Here is an 18,602-nt window from a genome sequence, read left to right on the forward strand (position 1 = left end):
TGTTTCCTGCATGGCCTCCACTGACACTGCTGAACAGAGGTGAAAATCCTGACTGTCCACTCAGTCTCCTCTAACACAACCCCAGATGTGGTACACCATTGCTGTCTAGGCTCCCTACTCCATCTTTGCTAGAGAAGGTTGGGGTGGCCCAAAATATTTTTCTGTGGTGTTTGACTGGAGAAGAGTTTTCTGTCTAAAAGTTTTCCATGTTGGCCAAGCACAGTGATTCATGCCCGTAATCCCAGCACTTCGGGAGGCCAAAGTGGGTGGATTACTTGAGGTCAGGAGTTTGAGACCAGCCGGGCCAACATGGTGAAACCCCACCTCTACCAAAAATACAAAAATTAGCTAGGTGTGGTGGTGTGCACCTGCAATCCCAGCTACTTGGGAGGCTGAGGCAGGAGAATCACTTGAACCAGGGAGGTGAAAGTTGCAGTAAGCAGAGATGGCGCCACTGCACTCCAGCCTGGGTGCCAGAGACTGAGTCTCAAAATAATAATAATAATAATAAAATAAAAAAATAAAGGTTTCCCGTCTGATAGGCTGCCCCTTTCCTGGTCATTTGGCTAGAGAGGACAGGCTTTTTTTAGTTTTTGTTTTTTGTTTTTTGCTGGTTTGTGCTTCTGGGTTGCTAGCTTCTCCAGCACCAACGCTGGGAGCAAAAATAAATCCCAGGGAACATAAAACTGGGTTGTTCCTCAGGTCTCAAGGACTCTAGCTGTTCTGCTTTCTTCTGATCTTTCAAAGTCTTATGTTTGCATTATATAAAATGCTCAGGGTTTTTAACTGTACTTAGTGGGAGGCATAGGGAAAAGCACACCTACTCCATCTTTTTGGAAGTAGACGTCTAGCCAAGATTGAATTTTAAAATGAAAGCAACACAGGGAATACTATGAGCCATTTTATACAGGTAAATTCAACAACTTAGATGAAACAAACCTGAACCTTAAACTACAAACTACCCAAAGTCACCCAGTTTGAAATAGTTACAGGGCTATTCAAATTATCTATTACAGGACTCAAATTTGCCATGTGCAGTGGCTCACGCCCGTAATCCCAACATTTTGGTAGGCTGAGGTGGGAGGATCACTTGAGCCCAGGAGTTTCAGACCAGGCTGGCCGACACAGGAAGACTTCGTCTCTACAAAAAATTCTCAAAAAATTAGCTGCGTATTGTGGCACAGGCCTGTGGTCCCAGCTCCTGGGAGGCTGAGGTGGGAAGATTGCTTGGACTTAGGAGGTTGAGGCTGCAGTGAACTGTGATTGTGCCATTTCACTGCAGCCTGGGTGACAGAGCAAGGCCTCAAACAAACAAACAACAACAACAACAACAAAAAGAACTCAAATTTATAGTTATAGTTAAGCAAATCCCCAAAGACAAGCCTCTAGGTCCGGAGTGTTTCATTGGAGAATTCTATCAAACATTTTAATAAGAATTAACTCTAGTTCTACACCATTTCTTCCAAAAACTGGAAGAGGAAGCAATATTTCCCAACTAATTTTATAAGGCCAATATTACCCTGATACAATACAGATATAAATATCATGACAGGTTGGGCGCACTGGCTCATGGCTGTAATCTCAGCACTTTGGGAGGCCAATGCTGGAGGGCTGCTTGAGGCCAGGAGCTTGAGACCAGCCTGGGCAACATGGTGAAACCCTGTCTCTATAAAAAATACAAAAATCAGCTGGGCGTGGCAACGAACACTTGTAATCCCAGCTACTCAGGAGGCTGAGGCAGGAGGATCACTTGAGCCTAGGAGGTGGAGTTTGTACTGGGCTTGAGATGGTGCCACTGCACTCCAGCCTGGGCAACAGAGCAAGACCCTGTCTCTCACATTATATATATATAAAATATTATAAATTATATAAGACTACAGGTCACTATTCCTCGGGAACATAAAAATAAGACATGAAAATATATAGACATAACAATTTCCAACAAGATATTTGCAAATCAAATCAAGCAATATAAAAATATAATATAATCCCTGATCAACTTGGTGCTATGGACTGAATTGTGTCACTCCCAAAGTGACTGTATTTGGAGACAAGACCTACAGGAGGTAATTAAGCTTAAATAAGGTCATAAGGGAAAAGCCATGTGAGCACACAGTGAGAAGGAGGCAAGCAAGGAAGACAGACCTTACCAGAAACTGAACTCTGCAAGACCTTGATCTAGGACTTCCAGCCTCCAGAACTTTGAGAAATAAGTTTTTGTTGTTTAAGCCATCCAGCCTGTGATATTTTGTTATGGCAGCCCAAGTTGACTAATACTCAGGTTTGTTCCAGCAATGCAAGGCTGGTGCAATATTAAAAAAAATCAATCAATGTAATCTATAACATTAACAGGCTGAAGAAGAAAAAAATGACCTGATCATATCATTTGATAGGGATCATTTCAGTTGACAAAATTGAAAACCCATTTACGAAAAAAACTACCACACACTAGGAGTAAAGGTGAACTTCTTCAACTTGACAAAGAACATCTATGAAAAACCCTATAGTGGCCAGACGTGGTGGCTCATGCCTGTAATCCCAGCACTTTGGGAGGCTGAGACGGGCAGATCACAATGCCAGGAGATCGAGACCATCCTGGCTAACACGGTGAAACCCCGTCTCTACTAAAAATACAAAAAATTAGCCGGGCGTGGTGGTGGGCGCCTGTAGTCCCAGCTACTTGGGAGGCTGAGGCGGGAGAATGGCATGAACCCGGGAGGTGGAGCTTGCAGTAAGCCGAGATCGCACCACTGTACTCCAGCCTGGGGGACAGAGCGAGACTCCGTCTTTAAAAAAAAAAAAAAAAGAAAAAAAAGAAAAACCCTATAGTTAATATCATACTTAATATATTGAAAGACTAAAAGCCTTCCACCTAAGATTGGGAACAAGACAAGGATGTCTGCTCTCTCCACTGCTATTTGACATATTACTAGACATTTTAGCTACTAGAATAAGGCAAGAAAAGAAATAAAAAGTAAACAGACTGGAAAGAAAGAAAGAAAACCATGTTTAGTTGCAGGTGACATGATGGTTTACACAGAAAATCCTAAGGAACCTCTTTTTTTTTTTTTTTTTTGTTTAAATAAAACTGCCAGAACTAAGTAATTCAGCAGGGTCACAGGAACACAAGATCAACACACAAAAATTGGTTGTATTTGTATATACTAGCAATGACCATGTGGAAATCTAAATTATAAATACAATACCATTAACAATTGCTCAAAAAATTTTAACACTTAAGTATAAATTTAGCAAAATGTGTACAGGACTTGTACAGATGTCAATTCTCCCCAAGTGATATAGGTTTAATACAATCCTTATGAAAATCCAGCAAGATTTTTTGTATATATGGAAAGCTTATTATAAAATTTGAATGGAAAGACAAAGAAAATGGAATAGCCATAGCAATTTTGAAAAAAGAATAAAGTGGGAAGAATCAACTTACCTGATTTTGAACTTTGACCTATGCCTCCCATCTTAACAAAATTCAAAATGTGAAAACTATAAAACTCTTAAAAGAAAACATAGGAGAATATACCTACACACACACACACACACACACACATATATATATATATATATATATATTTTTTTTTTTTGAGACGGAGTCTCTCTCTGTTGCCCAGGCTGGAGTGCAGTGGTGCGATCTCGGCTCACTGCAAGCTCCACTTCCTGGGTTCACACCATTCTCCTGCCTCAGCCTCCCGAGTAGCTGGGACTACAGGCGCCTGCCACCACACCCGGGTAATTTTTTTGTCTTTTTTAGTAGAGACGGGGTTTCACCGTGTTAGCTAGGATGGTCTCGATCTCCTGACCTTGTGATCCGCCCGCCTCGGCCTCCCAAAGTGCTGGGATTACAGGCGTGAGCCACCGTACCCAGCCGATAATATTTTTGAGACATAGAGCTAAGTGAAAAGTTCACAGCATGACATTAAAAGTATGATCCAAAAGAAAAAAAAATCAATAAATCGAACTTCATCAAAATCATAAACTTACACTTTGTGAATGACCCTGTTAACAGGATGAAAAGTCAATCTATAAATAGACTGGGAGAAAATATTTGCAAATCACATGTTTGACAATGGATTCATATCTCAAATTTATAAGTAATTCTCAACACTCGATAGTAAAAAAAACAAAGAATCTGATTAGAAAACAGGCAAAGACATATTTCACTGAAAAGGGTATATGGATGGCAAATAGAAAGCTCGGTCAAAAAACCTTAAGACTAGCTCCAAGTTAAAAGGCAAGTCTGAGAATAACTTCATACCATGGGGCTAAATAGGCCTGAATTTATATAGTTCTTAAAAATGTTAATTGAACTCATTTGATTTTGAAAATCTGTTGAAGGACATGAAAAAAAATTATTTATTAATGTTCCAATATAATTTCATATCATGAAGATTTAATTTTTAAGGCGACTTACAAAATCCAGAAAGTAAAATCACAAGACATAGTTTGACCCATGCAAAATGATGATAGTTAAGGGTTGCTGCGATAAGCAGCTGTGGTTGAGGAAATTAGGTACTTCAAACAAAGTTTAGGTACTCCAACCAAATCCTAAACAGGCTGAGCCTCCAATATGGCTGGCTCATATTGAAAGCCAAAAGAGAAATCCAAGGAAGATGATAAAAATATGGAGATTTCAATTAAATTCAGAAAATAAGATAAACATATTTCATAATAAAATTGTTCTCAAAGTGTCATCCCCAGATTAGTGGCATCAGTATCGTGTTGGGAGTTGTTAGAAATGCAAATTCTCAGACCTCGCACCTCAGATCTGCTGAACCAAAAACTGGGGGTGAGGTTAAGAAATTTGTTCTAACAAGCCCTCCAAATGACTCTGATGCACCCTAAAATTTGAGAATTACCGTCCCATAGGAAAGGCTACATACTACAGTACAAGTCTTATTGATATTTTCTAAAAAACAGAAACTGATATACCTACCAAGAGCAACCAGTTAAGGATTTCATTAAGGAATTCAATATGATCAATAATTTAATAGTCTACCTTGTTGTTCCATTAAAATTAAGAGTTTCATATGATAGGCAAAGAACTATGGGAAACAGAAGAGATTTACCAACAATTCACAGCACTTATAATGGTAAATATTTGCAGCCCTCGGAACAAATATTAGAGCACTGAAGCCACACATGAATTAGGAACGCACATCCCTATATTTGAAAAAAACTTAAACTATTTTAGTTCCTAAATTTACTGTTCTTAGGCTGAGTGCGGGGGTTCACACATTTAATTCTAGCACTTGGGAGGCCGAGGTGGGCAAATTACTTGAGGCTGGGAGTTTGAGACCAGACTGGCCAATATGGTGAAACCGCTTCTCTACTAAAAACACAAAAATCAGCTGGGCATGGTGGCACATGCCTGTAAACCCAGCTACTCAGGTGGCTGAGGCACGAGAATCACTTGAACTCAGGAGGCGAAGGTTGCAGTGAGCTGACATCATGCCACTGCACTCCAGCCTGAGTGATAGAGCGAGACTCTGTCTCAAAAAATTTAAAAAATGAAAATAAATTACTGTTCTTAAACTGTTGCTCCATTCTTGCTACCCTACTTATCCATGGCTCACTTAACAGATAACATTTTTAAAGTGGTACATGGGCCATTTTCCACTCAGCCTAAAAGATTAAAATCACCTCCAATGAGTAGACAATTGATACTGACTTACCAACAAGACCAAAGTCAAGATGTTAGTCACACTCAATAATCCTCGGAGTATCAATGGAATGGTGATGGTCAACTCAGCACCAGGGCTGCTATAGTTGTACAAAAATACTGACGACAAGGACATGAAAACGCTCAACTCCTATGTTCATTCATGATGCTATTCTGATTTTTAGGGGGCAGGAGATGGTGCTGATGAGCCATGAGTTTTGAGACATATGCTGAGCAAGGCTGTGGAGCTTTAATTAACAGGGCATAGGCAGCCTCTCTGTGGGTAGGACAGCCTGGGTTTCTAGAAATGATTCCAACAAGCATTTCTGGAGCATGACTAGGTCTTGAAAACCTAGTACTAGGAGCAGAGAATTCAAGGATGTTATCTCTGCCCTTAAAAAAATCTAATATGTAATAGAAATAGATGGGTGTACAATAAGATCTACAATTTCTCACAGTAACCAGCAGGTCCCACTAGCCCCTTTATTTGGCACTCTACATTCTATTCATTCATTCATTCACTCAAACTTTTACTCAACATTTTGTTTAATGCCAACCTTTGTGTAAAGTATTGGAAACACAAAGACCAGAAAGAAAAAATGGCTTCCAAAACCAGTCGCTACTCTTTAGCTGAACTTATTACTTATTACTTCCTCTGGCAGAAAAGTCTTTCTCTCCTCTTTCTTCAAAACCAAAGCCCTCTCCTACTTCAATTTTCTTCTCAGGTCTAATGCAAATGAAGGCCATGTGCTTATAGTCAACTCAATCATTCAGTAATCCCCTTTTATTTGGGTTTATGCATTTTACAAACTCTATGTTTTTGGCCCTCTGTTTATAGGTACCATTACTCTATGTTTTTGATCCTCTATTTATAGATACTATTACTTTAAGGCCCTATATTATATATAAGTTATATATAATATGCTATATATAATACATAAGTTACATATTATATAGGTATATATAATACATAAGTTATATATTATATGGCCGGGCGCGGTGGCTCAAGCCTATAATCCCAGCACTTTGGGAGGCCAAGACGGGTGGATCACGAGGTCAGGAGATCGAGACCATCCTGGCTAACACAGTGAAACCCCGTCTCTACTAAAAAATATAAAAAAACTAGCCGGGCGAGGTGGCGGGCGCCTGTAGTCCCAGCTACTCAGGAGGCTGAGGCAGGAGAATGGCATAAACCCGGGAGGTACAGCTTGCAGTGAGCTGAGATCCGGCCACTGCACTCCAGCCTGGGTGACTCCAGAGCTAGACTCCGTCTCAAAAAAAAAAAAAAAAAAAAAAAAAAAAAACAAAAAAAAAAAAGTTATATATGTTATATGTAAACTATATGTTATATATTATGTTATATATAATATTAATGTTTTGTGTTATATGTATTATATATAATATATAAACATATATATTTTATATATATATCTATAACTTCCCACAGGTGTTTCTATACTTTGAATGTGTCTCCAAAAGTTTGTGTACTGGAGCCTTAATTCCCAATGTGACAGTGTTGGGAGGTGGGGTCTTTAAGAGATAATTGGGTATTAAGGGTAGAACGCTCATGAATTGACTAATGCTGTTACAGCAGCAGTTAGTTCTCATGGGAATGAGTTCCTGCAGGAGTGAATTAACTCTCATAAGAGTGGGTCATCATAAAAATGAGCTTGGCTCACTCTTGTGATCTCTTAAACACATGTTCACTTGTCCTTCTTCTTTTTCTCACATGTTATGACACAGTATAAAAGCCCTTGTCAGAAGTTGCTGCCATGCCCTTGGACTTCCCAGTCTTTAGAACTGTGAGTCAAATACTTCTTTATAATTTATACAGACTCAGCCAGGTGCGGTGGCTCATGCCTGTAATCCCAGCACTATGGGAGGCCAAGGCGGGCAGATCATGAAGTCAGGAGTTCGAGAACAGCCTGTCCAGCATGGCGAAACCCTGTCTCTACTAAAAAAAATACCAAAAAAATTAGCTGGGCATGGTGGCACATGCCTGTAATTCCAACTACTTGGGAGGGTGAGGCAGGAGAATCTCTTGAACCTGGGAGGCAGAGGTTGCAGTGAGCCAAGATGGTGCCACTGCACTCCAGCCTGGGTGACAGAGCAAGACTCTGTCTCTAAATAAATAAATAATACAGACTTAGGTATTGTTATAACAATAGTAAACAGACTAAGACAGGCATTATGTAATACTGTTTCTCTCAGAAGACTAATAAATGCTACTGACTGTTGAGTCAGACTTGGAAATTCTTGTCTCCAAAATTTTATCATAATTTCAGATTGGACTTCAAATGGTTTTATCCTATGAATAATGGGCACACACTCTGTCACTAAATACATGAGCCTGACTTTAACTACTGGCCTATTATAGCCTGGTAAAATCTGTTACTGGTCTGAGTGAATTGGTGAAGATGGTATGTGACTTTGTACTATAAATGCATAATTAGCCACTCTAAGTTTCTCCCCAAACGGCAGACAGATAAACATGAGAGCATTCATTCCCTAAGTCAAAGGTGCAAGCATGCAAATACCTGAGAGAAGGCTGTGGAACAGTGTCTGGACTGGCTGGTACCTGGACTCCCTTTTCCCATTCTTCCTTCCATGTATCAGCAAAGAGGTAATAGCTATCAGGATTAATGTGGTGAGAATCTGGAAGTTTCATGGCACTGATGAGGTCCTTCCGGAATACCTGGAAAGATATTGCACATATCTTGAGAAGACCATCACTATGCAACTGATACCATTCAATGTTCTCCTTTTAAAAAGGCCATCCCCAACCACTCGACTTCCAACAAAAGAAACATCTCTAACTTCCTAAATGGCCAGATCAACTTCTGTTTGGAAAGGTCTGAAGTACTGACAAGGAAGCTAGCTTATTTGGGATTTAATAAAGGGTAATGGAGTCCTTCCTGAATTATTTTCTTGGGTTCTCTAAATTTAAATCAACAATATAGGTTACTCAAAACAGTGTGTATAAAACAATCCTTAACTCTCTTAAATTAAGCAACAAGTTTCACTGATAGTTAATAATTTGGGCATCACCTCATTTTAAAATTTATTTAGAAATAATTGTAGACTTAAAGAAAAGTTATCAAATAGTACAGTTTCCATATATCCTTCACTTAGTTTCCTCTAATTGTTTACACTTTATATAGCCAGAGTTCAATTACCTAAACCAGGAAAGTAGTACTGCTATAATACTATTAATTAATGTATAGACTTCATTCAAATTTTCACTATTTTTCTCCCTAATGTCTTTCTGTTCCAGAATTTTATTTTATTTTTTTGAGACAGGGTATCAATATGTTACCTGGGCTGGAGTGCGATGGTGTAATTTTAGCTCACTGCAACCTCTGCCTCCGGGGCTCAAGCCATCCTACCACCTCAGCCTCCTGAGTAGCTGGGACTACAGACACATACCACCATGCCTGGCTAATTTTTGTAATTTTTTTTTTGTGTGTGTAATTTTTGTAGAGGCAGGATTGACAGGTTGCCCAGGCTGGTCTCAAACTCCTGAGCTCAAGTGATCTGCCCGCCTTGGCCCCTCAAAGTGCTGGGATTATAGGCGTGAGGCACAGTGCCTAGCCTTAGAGTGCCTTTAATGAGGCAGTGGTTAAATAGTTGTGGCAATTGCCAATCTGCTAAACTACTATCTTTGGGAAAGATGGTGCTGTGGGAAATCCTTCCTTAGATCTGGAAAGTGTTTGTCAACATCCTAAAATATTTCATTATTTTCCAAGTGAAAGTCTTTACAAAATATATCAACTGATTACAAAACATAAGCCATATCTTCATACTTGACATAACTGCTTATGAAATCTGCCCTACATAGTTTCCTAACCCGAAAACATATTGCAGTGGATTGAATGGTGGCCTCCAAAAAGATATGTCCACATCCTAGTTCCCAGAAACTATGGATATTACCTTATTTGGAAAAAGGGTCTTTGCAGATGTAATTAAGTTAAGATCTTCAGGTGAAGATATCATTCTGGAATATCCAAGTGGGCTGTAAGTCGAATGACAAGTGTCCTTACAAGAGAAAGGTGGAGGGAGATTTGAGATGGAAGAGGAGGAGGTAGTGTGATCATGGAGGCAGAGATTAGAGTGATTTATTGATCCACAAATCAATGAATGCTGACATCCACCAAAAGCTGGAAGAGGCAAAGAAAGAATCTTGCTTAAAACCTATGGAGGGAGCACAGACTGGCTGATTTTTTACTTTTGGCCTTCATACTGTGAAAGAATAAATTCCTACGTTTTAAGCTACCTCATTTGTGTTAATTTGTTATTATAGCCCTAGAAAACTAATACACATGTTTATCAAACAGAAGAGTAACTTGAAGGCTATAGACAAAGGTATACAAAAGCAGAGGCCAATGAAATGTGGTCCTTGTCTATGGCTTCAGAAATACTCAAACCTGGCCAGGCGCGGTGGCTCATGCCTGTAATCCCAGCACTTTGGGAGGCCGAAGCGGGTGGATCGCAAGGTCAGGAGATCAAGACCATCCTGGCCAACATGATGAAACCTCATCTCTACTAAAAACACAAAAATTAGCCGGGCGTGGTGGTGCATGCCTGTAGTCCCAGCTACTCGGGAGGCTGAGGCAGGAGAATTGCTTGAACCCGGGAGGCGGAGGCTGCAGTGAGCCAAGATCGTGTCACTCCACTCCAGCCTGGGCAACAGAGTGAGACTCTGTCTCAAAAAAAAAAAAAAAAAAAAAAAAGTAAAAAGTACTCAAACCTCCATGAAGGTGAAGTCTGGGAAACCATCATCCAATTCATACTTGTTTTTCTTAAGCAAATGAAAACTAAATCCAATGACTATTATAATTTTCCCTTCCCCTTTAGAGAAAAACAGCAGGCATGTGATAAGCCTGATTTCAATTTTACAAGCTAGCCACATTAAAGAGCATCAGATGTAAGTTTTCTAGAGAAGCATTTTTACTTAAGGCAGAGTGTGAGAGGCTGCCTTATCTTGCTATGGAAGTCAAACATCTCAAGCATGAGACAGAACATAAAATGCTGAGTGGATGGGAATGTCAGTTCAGTACTCAGGCAGAAGATATGTGCAAAGTGATATAAAACATATTTGCCAGACCGGTCTCATTAACCTGCTTTTGATAAGAAAAGGCATTTTTAAAGTTTTTGAACTGAAAACAAAATAACTATAGCAAATCCCTATTAGTGAGGAGAATTTTATATATAGACAGTGGCACACATATACATATATATTTGTATATATTTTCATAAAGAAACAATAAAAGAATAAACCAAAAACTTAACAAAAAGATTAATTCTGCAGAGTGAGGAGAAAACAGGGAGGGGAAAGAGACTTATAGAAAAGTTACCTATTAAAATAGTTGAGCTGAATCTAGCTGGATCTCTCAATATATTTTGTTTTACAGTTTGAAGTTTGAAGCAGGCAAATATTTTATATAATTAAAAAATCTTAGGCCGGGCATGGTGGCTCACGCCTGTAATCCCAGAACTTTGGGAGGCCAAGGCGGGTGGATCACGAGGTCAGGAGATTGAGACCATTCTGGTTAACATGGTGAAACCACGTCTCTACTAAAAATACAAAAAATTAGCGGGGCGTGGTAGCGGGCCCCTGTAGTCCCAGCTACTTGGGAGGCTGAGGCAGGAGAATGGCGTGAACCCAGGAGGCTGAGCTTGCAGTGAGCTGAGATCACACCACTGCACTCCAGTCTGGGCGACAGTGAGACTCCATCTCATAAATAAATAAATAAATAAATAAATCTTAAAGGAATATGGGTCTGGGACAGACTACCTGGATGGGTATACTGGTTTCACTACTGAGTAGCTTTCAGCAAGTTATCCATATTCTGAGTCTCAATTTATCTATAAAATGGGGATAGTAACTCTCACCTCATAGGGGTTGCAAAGATTAAATGGGTGAACCTGTATAAAGGACTTAGCACAGTATGGAGCTCATAGTAATTTCTAAATAAATGCTAGATGGTGTTATTTTATTATCATCATCATAGCGTTCCTTCTAAAATCAGAAACAAGTATATAACTGAGTTCTTCTCCATAGTCCACAAAGTAATTGTTGATGGGGTAAGAGAGATATGAGTTCACAGCTCAGTTAAAATGTGCATGGTTTGGCTCCCAAAGACACAGTTCCCAAGCAAGAGCCCCATCAAGAACTTTAACCAACATTCCAAAGGCCACAAGGTAATGTAGAAACTTCACAAAATAAAACATAGCCATTTGTTGCTAAATTAAAGATAATGAAGGAGGGACCTAGATGCTGACCCTGACCTTTCTAGGTAATGAAGTTGAGAAGTTTTACAAGTTCTTAATAGTGTGTCTATTTTACATGCACTGGTAGTTTTCCCAAAAGTTCCTGAAACAAAAAGGCTTTGTACTTACCAGATAACTGTTCATTTATGGTCAAAGAGGGGATTCACTGGCTAACATACAGTCCAGAAGCTATGCCAAGCCCAACACTGTGTGCACATCTGGCCTGTCAGATGCTTGCAGAAACAAAGGAGGCCTCACTATGAATTCAATTAGAACATCAATGCTCAACCTGCCAGAGCCACAAAATGAAAATGCCCTTTGCAGACAACTCTGACTTTTATTGCTCTCATTAACATCTCTCGGTTGGCAATTTTTTAAAGCACAGCTCCTCTGAACATTTGTGTGACATTTTTCATAGGAAAAGTCAAAACATTAACTTCCTGTATGACACAAAGAGGAACACTGTCTGGTCCATGTGAATAAAGCAGAGAGACTGATCAAGTTTGATTCAGTCACTGAAATCTGAAGCTATATATAACTGACCACAAACTGACATGTCACCCCAAAAGCATAAAACAGCCACAAACTGGTAATTATATTTAAGCAAAATGAATTAATTTTAATTATACAATCTTTAGGCAAAAAGTTGTCAGGTTAAGAAGAATCAATAGCAGAGAAAACTTAGCAAAGAACACTGTGCCTAAAACCCTTAAAAACTCTGTTCTTGTATTGTCAAGACATTGCATCCCACATTGATTTTTTTCAATGAATCAAAAAGTTTATTCAATTTCTAAATTTAAAACTTTAAAACCCATGGAAATATTTTTCAAATAGTTTAAAATAACTCTCAGGTTTCTTATAAAGAATAAACAGAACATTTTGATGGCTATGGGCTAACACCAACTGCAACATCAGTTACCATAAAGCAATGCACCTTTGGGTTGCTTAAGTTGGATTATTCCCTTTCCCCCATATCAAACAGAGATGTAATGGAGAATGGGGAGCAACAAAGTCTGATTTAGAGATCTGAGCAGTTTTAGCACAAGAAATAACATCTGAAGGCTGCTTTGCAAATTATTCTCCCTTCCCTCAATGTCCCCTTTTGTGTAATAAGTATGCACTTGTAGCTCAGTGCTTTTTATCTGCTGCAGGTCAGAAAACCAAATAATTAAGCTTGTTAGAAATATAGGTACAATGATATAAACAGGCTTTACTAGAGAGTATGTAGTGCTCTCCACTGAATTAAAATATATGAGCTTTCATTCTGTTGCTATGAAAGTCTTGGATAATAACGAGACTCCAGGCCTACAGATGATATGCAGTCCATGTTTTAAGATAGGTTGATATGTTTTACACACCAGACTAGTAGTCAAAAATATCCTAGCTTCTGATAACAAATGGAAGACTTTTTAATAGTCTCCCAAAGTGCTGGGATTGTAGGTATGAGCCACGGCACTCAGCCAGTTACTATGTACTTTTTCTAGGGATTAAAAAAAACAACAACAACTTTAAAGTATGGGCCCTTTTAAGAATCAGATAAGGCTACTATCTCAGAAAAAAATTAACAAAGAACATACCCTTAAAAATCTGTATACAATTTCCAGAAGGTACACAAAGCCCCTGAACCATACAGGGGATTCACATATCCCTAGGAAACTCTTCTCTACGGGATAAATTAGAGGGAGACTTGCACAAGAATCTCACTGATACACTAAATACCAAAGAAAAATATATATCTTTTAACGCAGCCGATTAATCCTCTGCAAAAATGATAATTTATATTGCACGTCAGTGACTAATTCCCAGTAAAATCGTAAGGCTCAAGAATTCTGGTTTTGCCTCAGACTTGTAGTCAGAAAACAAAACAAAACAATCTCCCGTTTTTATAAGAAGCAAATGGCAGGACAGGCAGCAAATTAACAAATTTTCATGAACCCATCAGAGAAATGAATCACAGCACAAATAGCCAATTCAGAGAGACAGGTGCCTGCAGGGAGACACAGGGCAGAGCATTTGGTTACCTGTGGCAGAAGCCACAGCAGGAACATTAAACTAGAAATTTTGAATCGCTGGATGCTGTGTGGGGACTGATATAAGAATATGAAGTTCCTGGGGGCTGTAGTTACGGGAGGGGGGGGTCCCAACTGCTTGCAAGCTTTTTCTTCAGGAACCCAATTCTGCTCACACAGGGAAGCTGGGGTGGGGGGCGCGGTACCTGGAGAAAGCACCAGAGCGGTGCTGTCTGGGTACTTGGTGCTTAGTACCCTGGTTCCCTTACCAAACAAAAGGCTTCATCTGCAGGGGAAGGGTATCAAGTGAGGGGAATGGTGCAGTTTCATCACTGCTGGGAGAAGGGAAAAGCATCCAGCCTCAGCCTCCCTGTGTTACCTAAGGGGCAAAAAGTTAACCTACAGGAGCGAGAACCTCAAGGACAAAGGCTGAGAACATCAGAAGATATCTGCTACAGGCCAATGAGGGAATTGGGGGCAGGGGCAAAAAGGCTTTACCTGAAGACTACTTTCCCCACCACCACTTCCACCCCCAGAAACAGGACCCCTATGCACCCTAAAGACTAAGAAAGAGTTAATGAAAAGATTAGCGAATGCTGCCCCTCCCCCATACCGTCTACTATGCTAAAGCCTCCAGGGATAATAACATTGGCTAACAGCTTGGGAGAACTGCAAGAGACAAAATTCCTATGAGGACAAGCACAAAGAGACCTTGAGCCAAGAGGAGAGACAAAAACAGGGTCACTAGAAGAAGTTGAAGTCTCTGTTACAGCAATAACAAATTTCAAACACTCTCATATATTGCTGGTGTGACTGAAAAATGATGAACCCCTTTGGAAAACAGCCTCGTAGCTCTTTAAATAGTTAAATGGTTAAGTAGAGTTACTATATGACCCAACAATTCCACTCCTATGTGTGTAGTCAAGACAACTGAAAATGCACGTCAACACAAAAACTTGTACCTGAATGTTCACAGCAGAATTACTCATAATACCTCATAAGTGGAAACAACCCAAATGTCCACCAACCGATGAACAGATAAACAAAATGTGTACTGATGAAATGTAGTATCATTCAGTCATAAAAAGAAACGCAGTGTCCAGGCACGGTGGCTCATGCCTGTAATCCCAGCACTGTGGGAGGCTGAGGCGGGTGGATCACCTGAGGTCGGGAGTTCAAGACCAGCCTGACCAACATGGAGAAACTCTGTCTCTACTAAAAATACAAAATTAGCCAGGTGTGGTGGTGCATGCTTGTAATCCCAGCTACTCAGGAGGCTGAGGCAGGAGAATCGCTTGAACGTAGGAAGTGGAGGTTGTGGTGAGCCGAGATCGCGCTATCGCACTCCAGCCTGGGCAACAAGAGCGAAACTTTGTCAAAAATAAATAAATAAAAATAAATAAATAAATAAAGGAAGGAAGGAAGGAAAGACGGACGGACGGACTAATACATGCTATAACATGAGAGATGAAAACACTGTTCAGTGAAAGAAGCCAGACACAAAGGGCACGTGTTGCATGATTCCATTTATATGAAATGTCTAGAATAGGGAAATCCATAGAGAAGGAAGGTAAATTAGTGGTTGCTAGGGGTTGCAGGTAGGGAGATGGGGAATTACTGCTAATGGGTAAGGGGTTTCTTTCTGAGGTGATGAAAATGTTCTAAATTATTATTGTAATGGGTTACACAACTCTGAACATACTAAAACCCACTGAATTATACACTTAAAATGGGTGAATTGTATGGTACGAGAATTATATTTCAAGAAAATATGTTAAAAATGGTTTTTAAAAAAGGGTGATTATTGCGGTGTCAATGTACACCACCTGAGAGGTCTTGCTGTTCACTCTCTCCCAGCAAAAATGAGGCACCCCTCCTCCTCAATGTGATGTTTGCAGACTGGGTAGGGAGCCTGGGCTGTCACCATCACCCATCAATAAGGTGGTACTTTCACTACCACCATATCCTCCATCATCAAGTGGGGGCAACAAGGTGGTGGGAATTTCCACCTCTATGAAGCAGTAGAGACTCCCCAGTCCTGCTTCCCAGAGAAATAAAGAGCTAGGATGGGGAGCTTAGGAATTCAACAACAGGTAGTAAAGAGTCAGCAGCCCTCTTTCCCACTGGCCTGGTTATAGCGGAGGACTACTAAAACAGAAGATTTAAATAAGACTCAGTGTCTAATGACATAATACTGAAAAAGTCCAGGATACAACTGAAAAGCACTCATCATACTAAGAACTGGGAATGAGAAGAGACAATCAACAGGCATCAACACTGAGATCACATAGATGTTAGAATTATCTGACAAGGATTTTAAAACATCCATGATAAAAACGTTTCAACAAGAAATTACAAACACTTTTGAAACAAAAAACAGAAAGTCTCGGTGAAGAAATGGAATATATAAGAATAACCAAATGGAAATTTTAGGATAGAATTTTAGGATGCAATTACTGAAATAACAAACTCATAAGATAGGCTCAACCAATGAATGGAATTAATGAACAGAAGACAGAACCAATGAACAAGAGAAATTATTCAATCTGTTCAATAGAATATACACTGAAAAAAAAAAAAAAAAGAAAAGTGCCTGAGGGACCTGTGGGAAAATAACAAAAGGTCTACCATTCATGCAACTGAAGCCCCACAAGGAGGGGAAAAAGAAGGTGGAGTTGAAAAATATTTGAAGAAATAATGGCTGAAAATTTCCTAAACTTAGTGGAAGATATAAATCTACAGATTCAAGAAGCTGATTAAAGCCCAAAGAGGATAAGCCAAAAGAAATCCATGCCCAGGTACATCATAATCTAACTTTAAAAAACTAAAGACAAAGAAAAATCTCAAAAACAGTTGGGAAAGAAATGACTACCTAGAGGAGAACAACCTATCTGAATGGGGGCAGATTTCTCATCAGAAACCATGGAGGCCAGAAGGAAGCAGCATATTTTTCAAGTGCTGAAAGAAAAGTACTGTCAAACCAGAAATCTATATCAAGTGAAAATATCCTTCAAGAATGAAGGAGAAATCAAGACATCCTCAGATGAAGGAAAACTAAGAGAATTTATCACCAGCAGACCTATCCTAAAATAATAGCTAAAGGAAATTCTTCAAACAGAAACAAATGAACAAAAAAGAAAAATGGGAACATCAGAAATAAAGAAGCGTACAAATATGTCGTATTTCTTAAGTGAACCTTAAAACAATTGTCTGAAGCAAACAGGTGCAGCAAATAGGGCCAGGAAAATCAGAAATTGAGAGAAAAGTGATACTCACGCTATCAGAAATAGGGCATAAACTGACGCTTTGAAAAAAGCAGTCAATGGTGGCTGGGCACAGTGGCTCACGTCTGTAATCCCAGCACTTTGGGAGGCCAAGTCGGGTGGATCACGAGGTCAGGAGTTCAAGGACAGCCTGGCCAAGATGGTGAAACCCCGTCTCTACTAAAAATACAAAAATCAGCCAGGCGCAGTGGCAGGTGCCTGTACTCCCAGCTACTTGGGAGGCTGAGGCAGGAAAATCGCTTGAACCTGGGAGGTGGAGGTTGCAGTGAGCCGAGATTGCACCACTGCACTCTAGCCTGAGTGACAGAGCAAGATTCCGAATCTAAATAAATAAATAAATAAATTTAAAAAAATAAAAAGCAGCCAATGGCAATATTGCTTCAGATTCAGGAGCCAAAGAGGAAGAAAGAATTCACAGTGGTTCCATCTGATTCCTCAAAGGCTGCTTTCAGACTCACCTGTGAGTAGTGTGTGCTTGTCACCTTTGCCAATTCCCACTTACTTTTACTTCTCTTCTTTTACCAAGGGTTCCTACTATATTCTTCTTGCTGCCTGGGTTCCCAGCCCCTGTTCAATTCCAGGTTTGTTCTCTTTATTCTTGAGTTTTGTTCTCACTTCATTATGGAAACTTTGATTATAACTACTCATGAGAAAACACTGGTGCTGTCCCATATTTCTTAACTGCCAAAGTTTCAACAAATGTTTACTCTACAGTTATTGTACCCTACATAATATGTCCAATGCATATGGGTTAATAAAACAAGATTCAGCATGAATAAAAACTTGAATGTCAGTTCTGCTTTTTCAAATGACCCTGGGCAAATAAATTTCTCTGAGCCTCATCACCTGCAAAACAAACAAACAAACAAAAAACTGGAAAGTACCTACTTTATAGTGTTACTGGAGGAATAGAACAGGAATATATTACTTCCCCGATGTGCTTGATTATAAAAATCACCTGAGTCACTTTTTAAAATCCAGATCCTAGGCACCTTTCTTGGAAATACTAATTCAGTAGTGTCACAGGGTGGGGTAAGTCTGGAATCATTATTTTAAACAGGCATCCAAGGAGAGTCTCATAACTGTTTAAATTTGGGAAACTAATGTAAAGCTTTTGGCACATAAAACTTCAATAAATGGTAGCTATGAGAGATAGGTATGATAATGTCCATGTTATGCTGACAAATTATTTCAAAGAGATGAAATAAGCCAGCAAAGCAGAACATGGGATCAAACTCTTCTAATGCAAAGGCTAGTTTTGTCCTACAATATCACCAGGTTTTCCTTTTTATAACAGATTAAATATAAATGAAAATAATTTGCTTTCAGCAGCCCAGGTCCCCTATCCCTTGCAACAAAAAGACT

The 18,602-nt window shown here is 39.6% G+C and overlaps 1 protein-coding gene across 4 annotated transcripts in view; it reads right to left on the reverse strand.

Annotated features, from left to right (window-relative positions):
- JADE3 (jade family PHD finger 3) overlaps positions 1–18,602 on the reverse strand; it is a 149,348-nt gene that overhangs the window by 54,718 nt on the left and 76,028 nt on the right. For all 4 annotated transcript variants that reach the window (XM_037992904.2, XM_007991497.3, XM_007991496.3 and 1 more), the window contains one exon: positions 8,212–8,369. In XM_037992904.2, the coding sequence (XP_037848832.1) occupies positions 8,212–8,369 (158 nt within the window). The remainder of the gene's footprint in view (positions 1–8,211; positions 8,370–18,602) is intronic.

The sequence above is a fragment of the Chlorocebus sabaeus genome, chromosome X (assembly GCF_047675955.1).
Source record: "Chlorocebus sabaeus isolate Y175 chromosome X, mChlSab1.0.hap1, whole genome shotgun sequence".
NCBI lineage: Eukaryota > Metazoa > Chordata > Mammalia > Primates > Cercopithecidae > Chlorocebus > Chlorocebus sabaeus.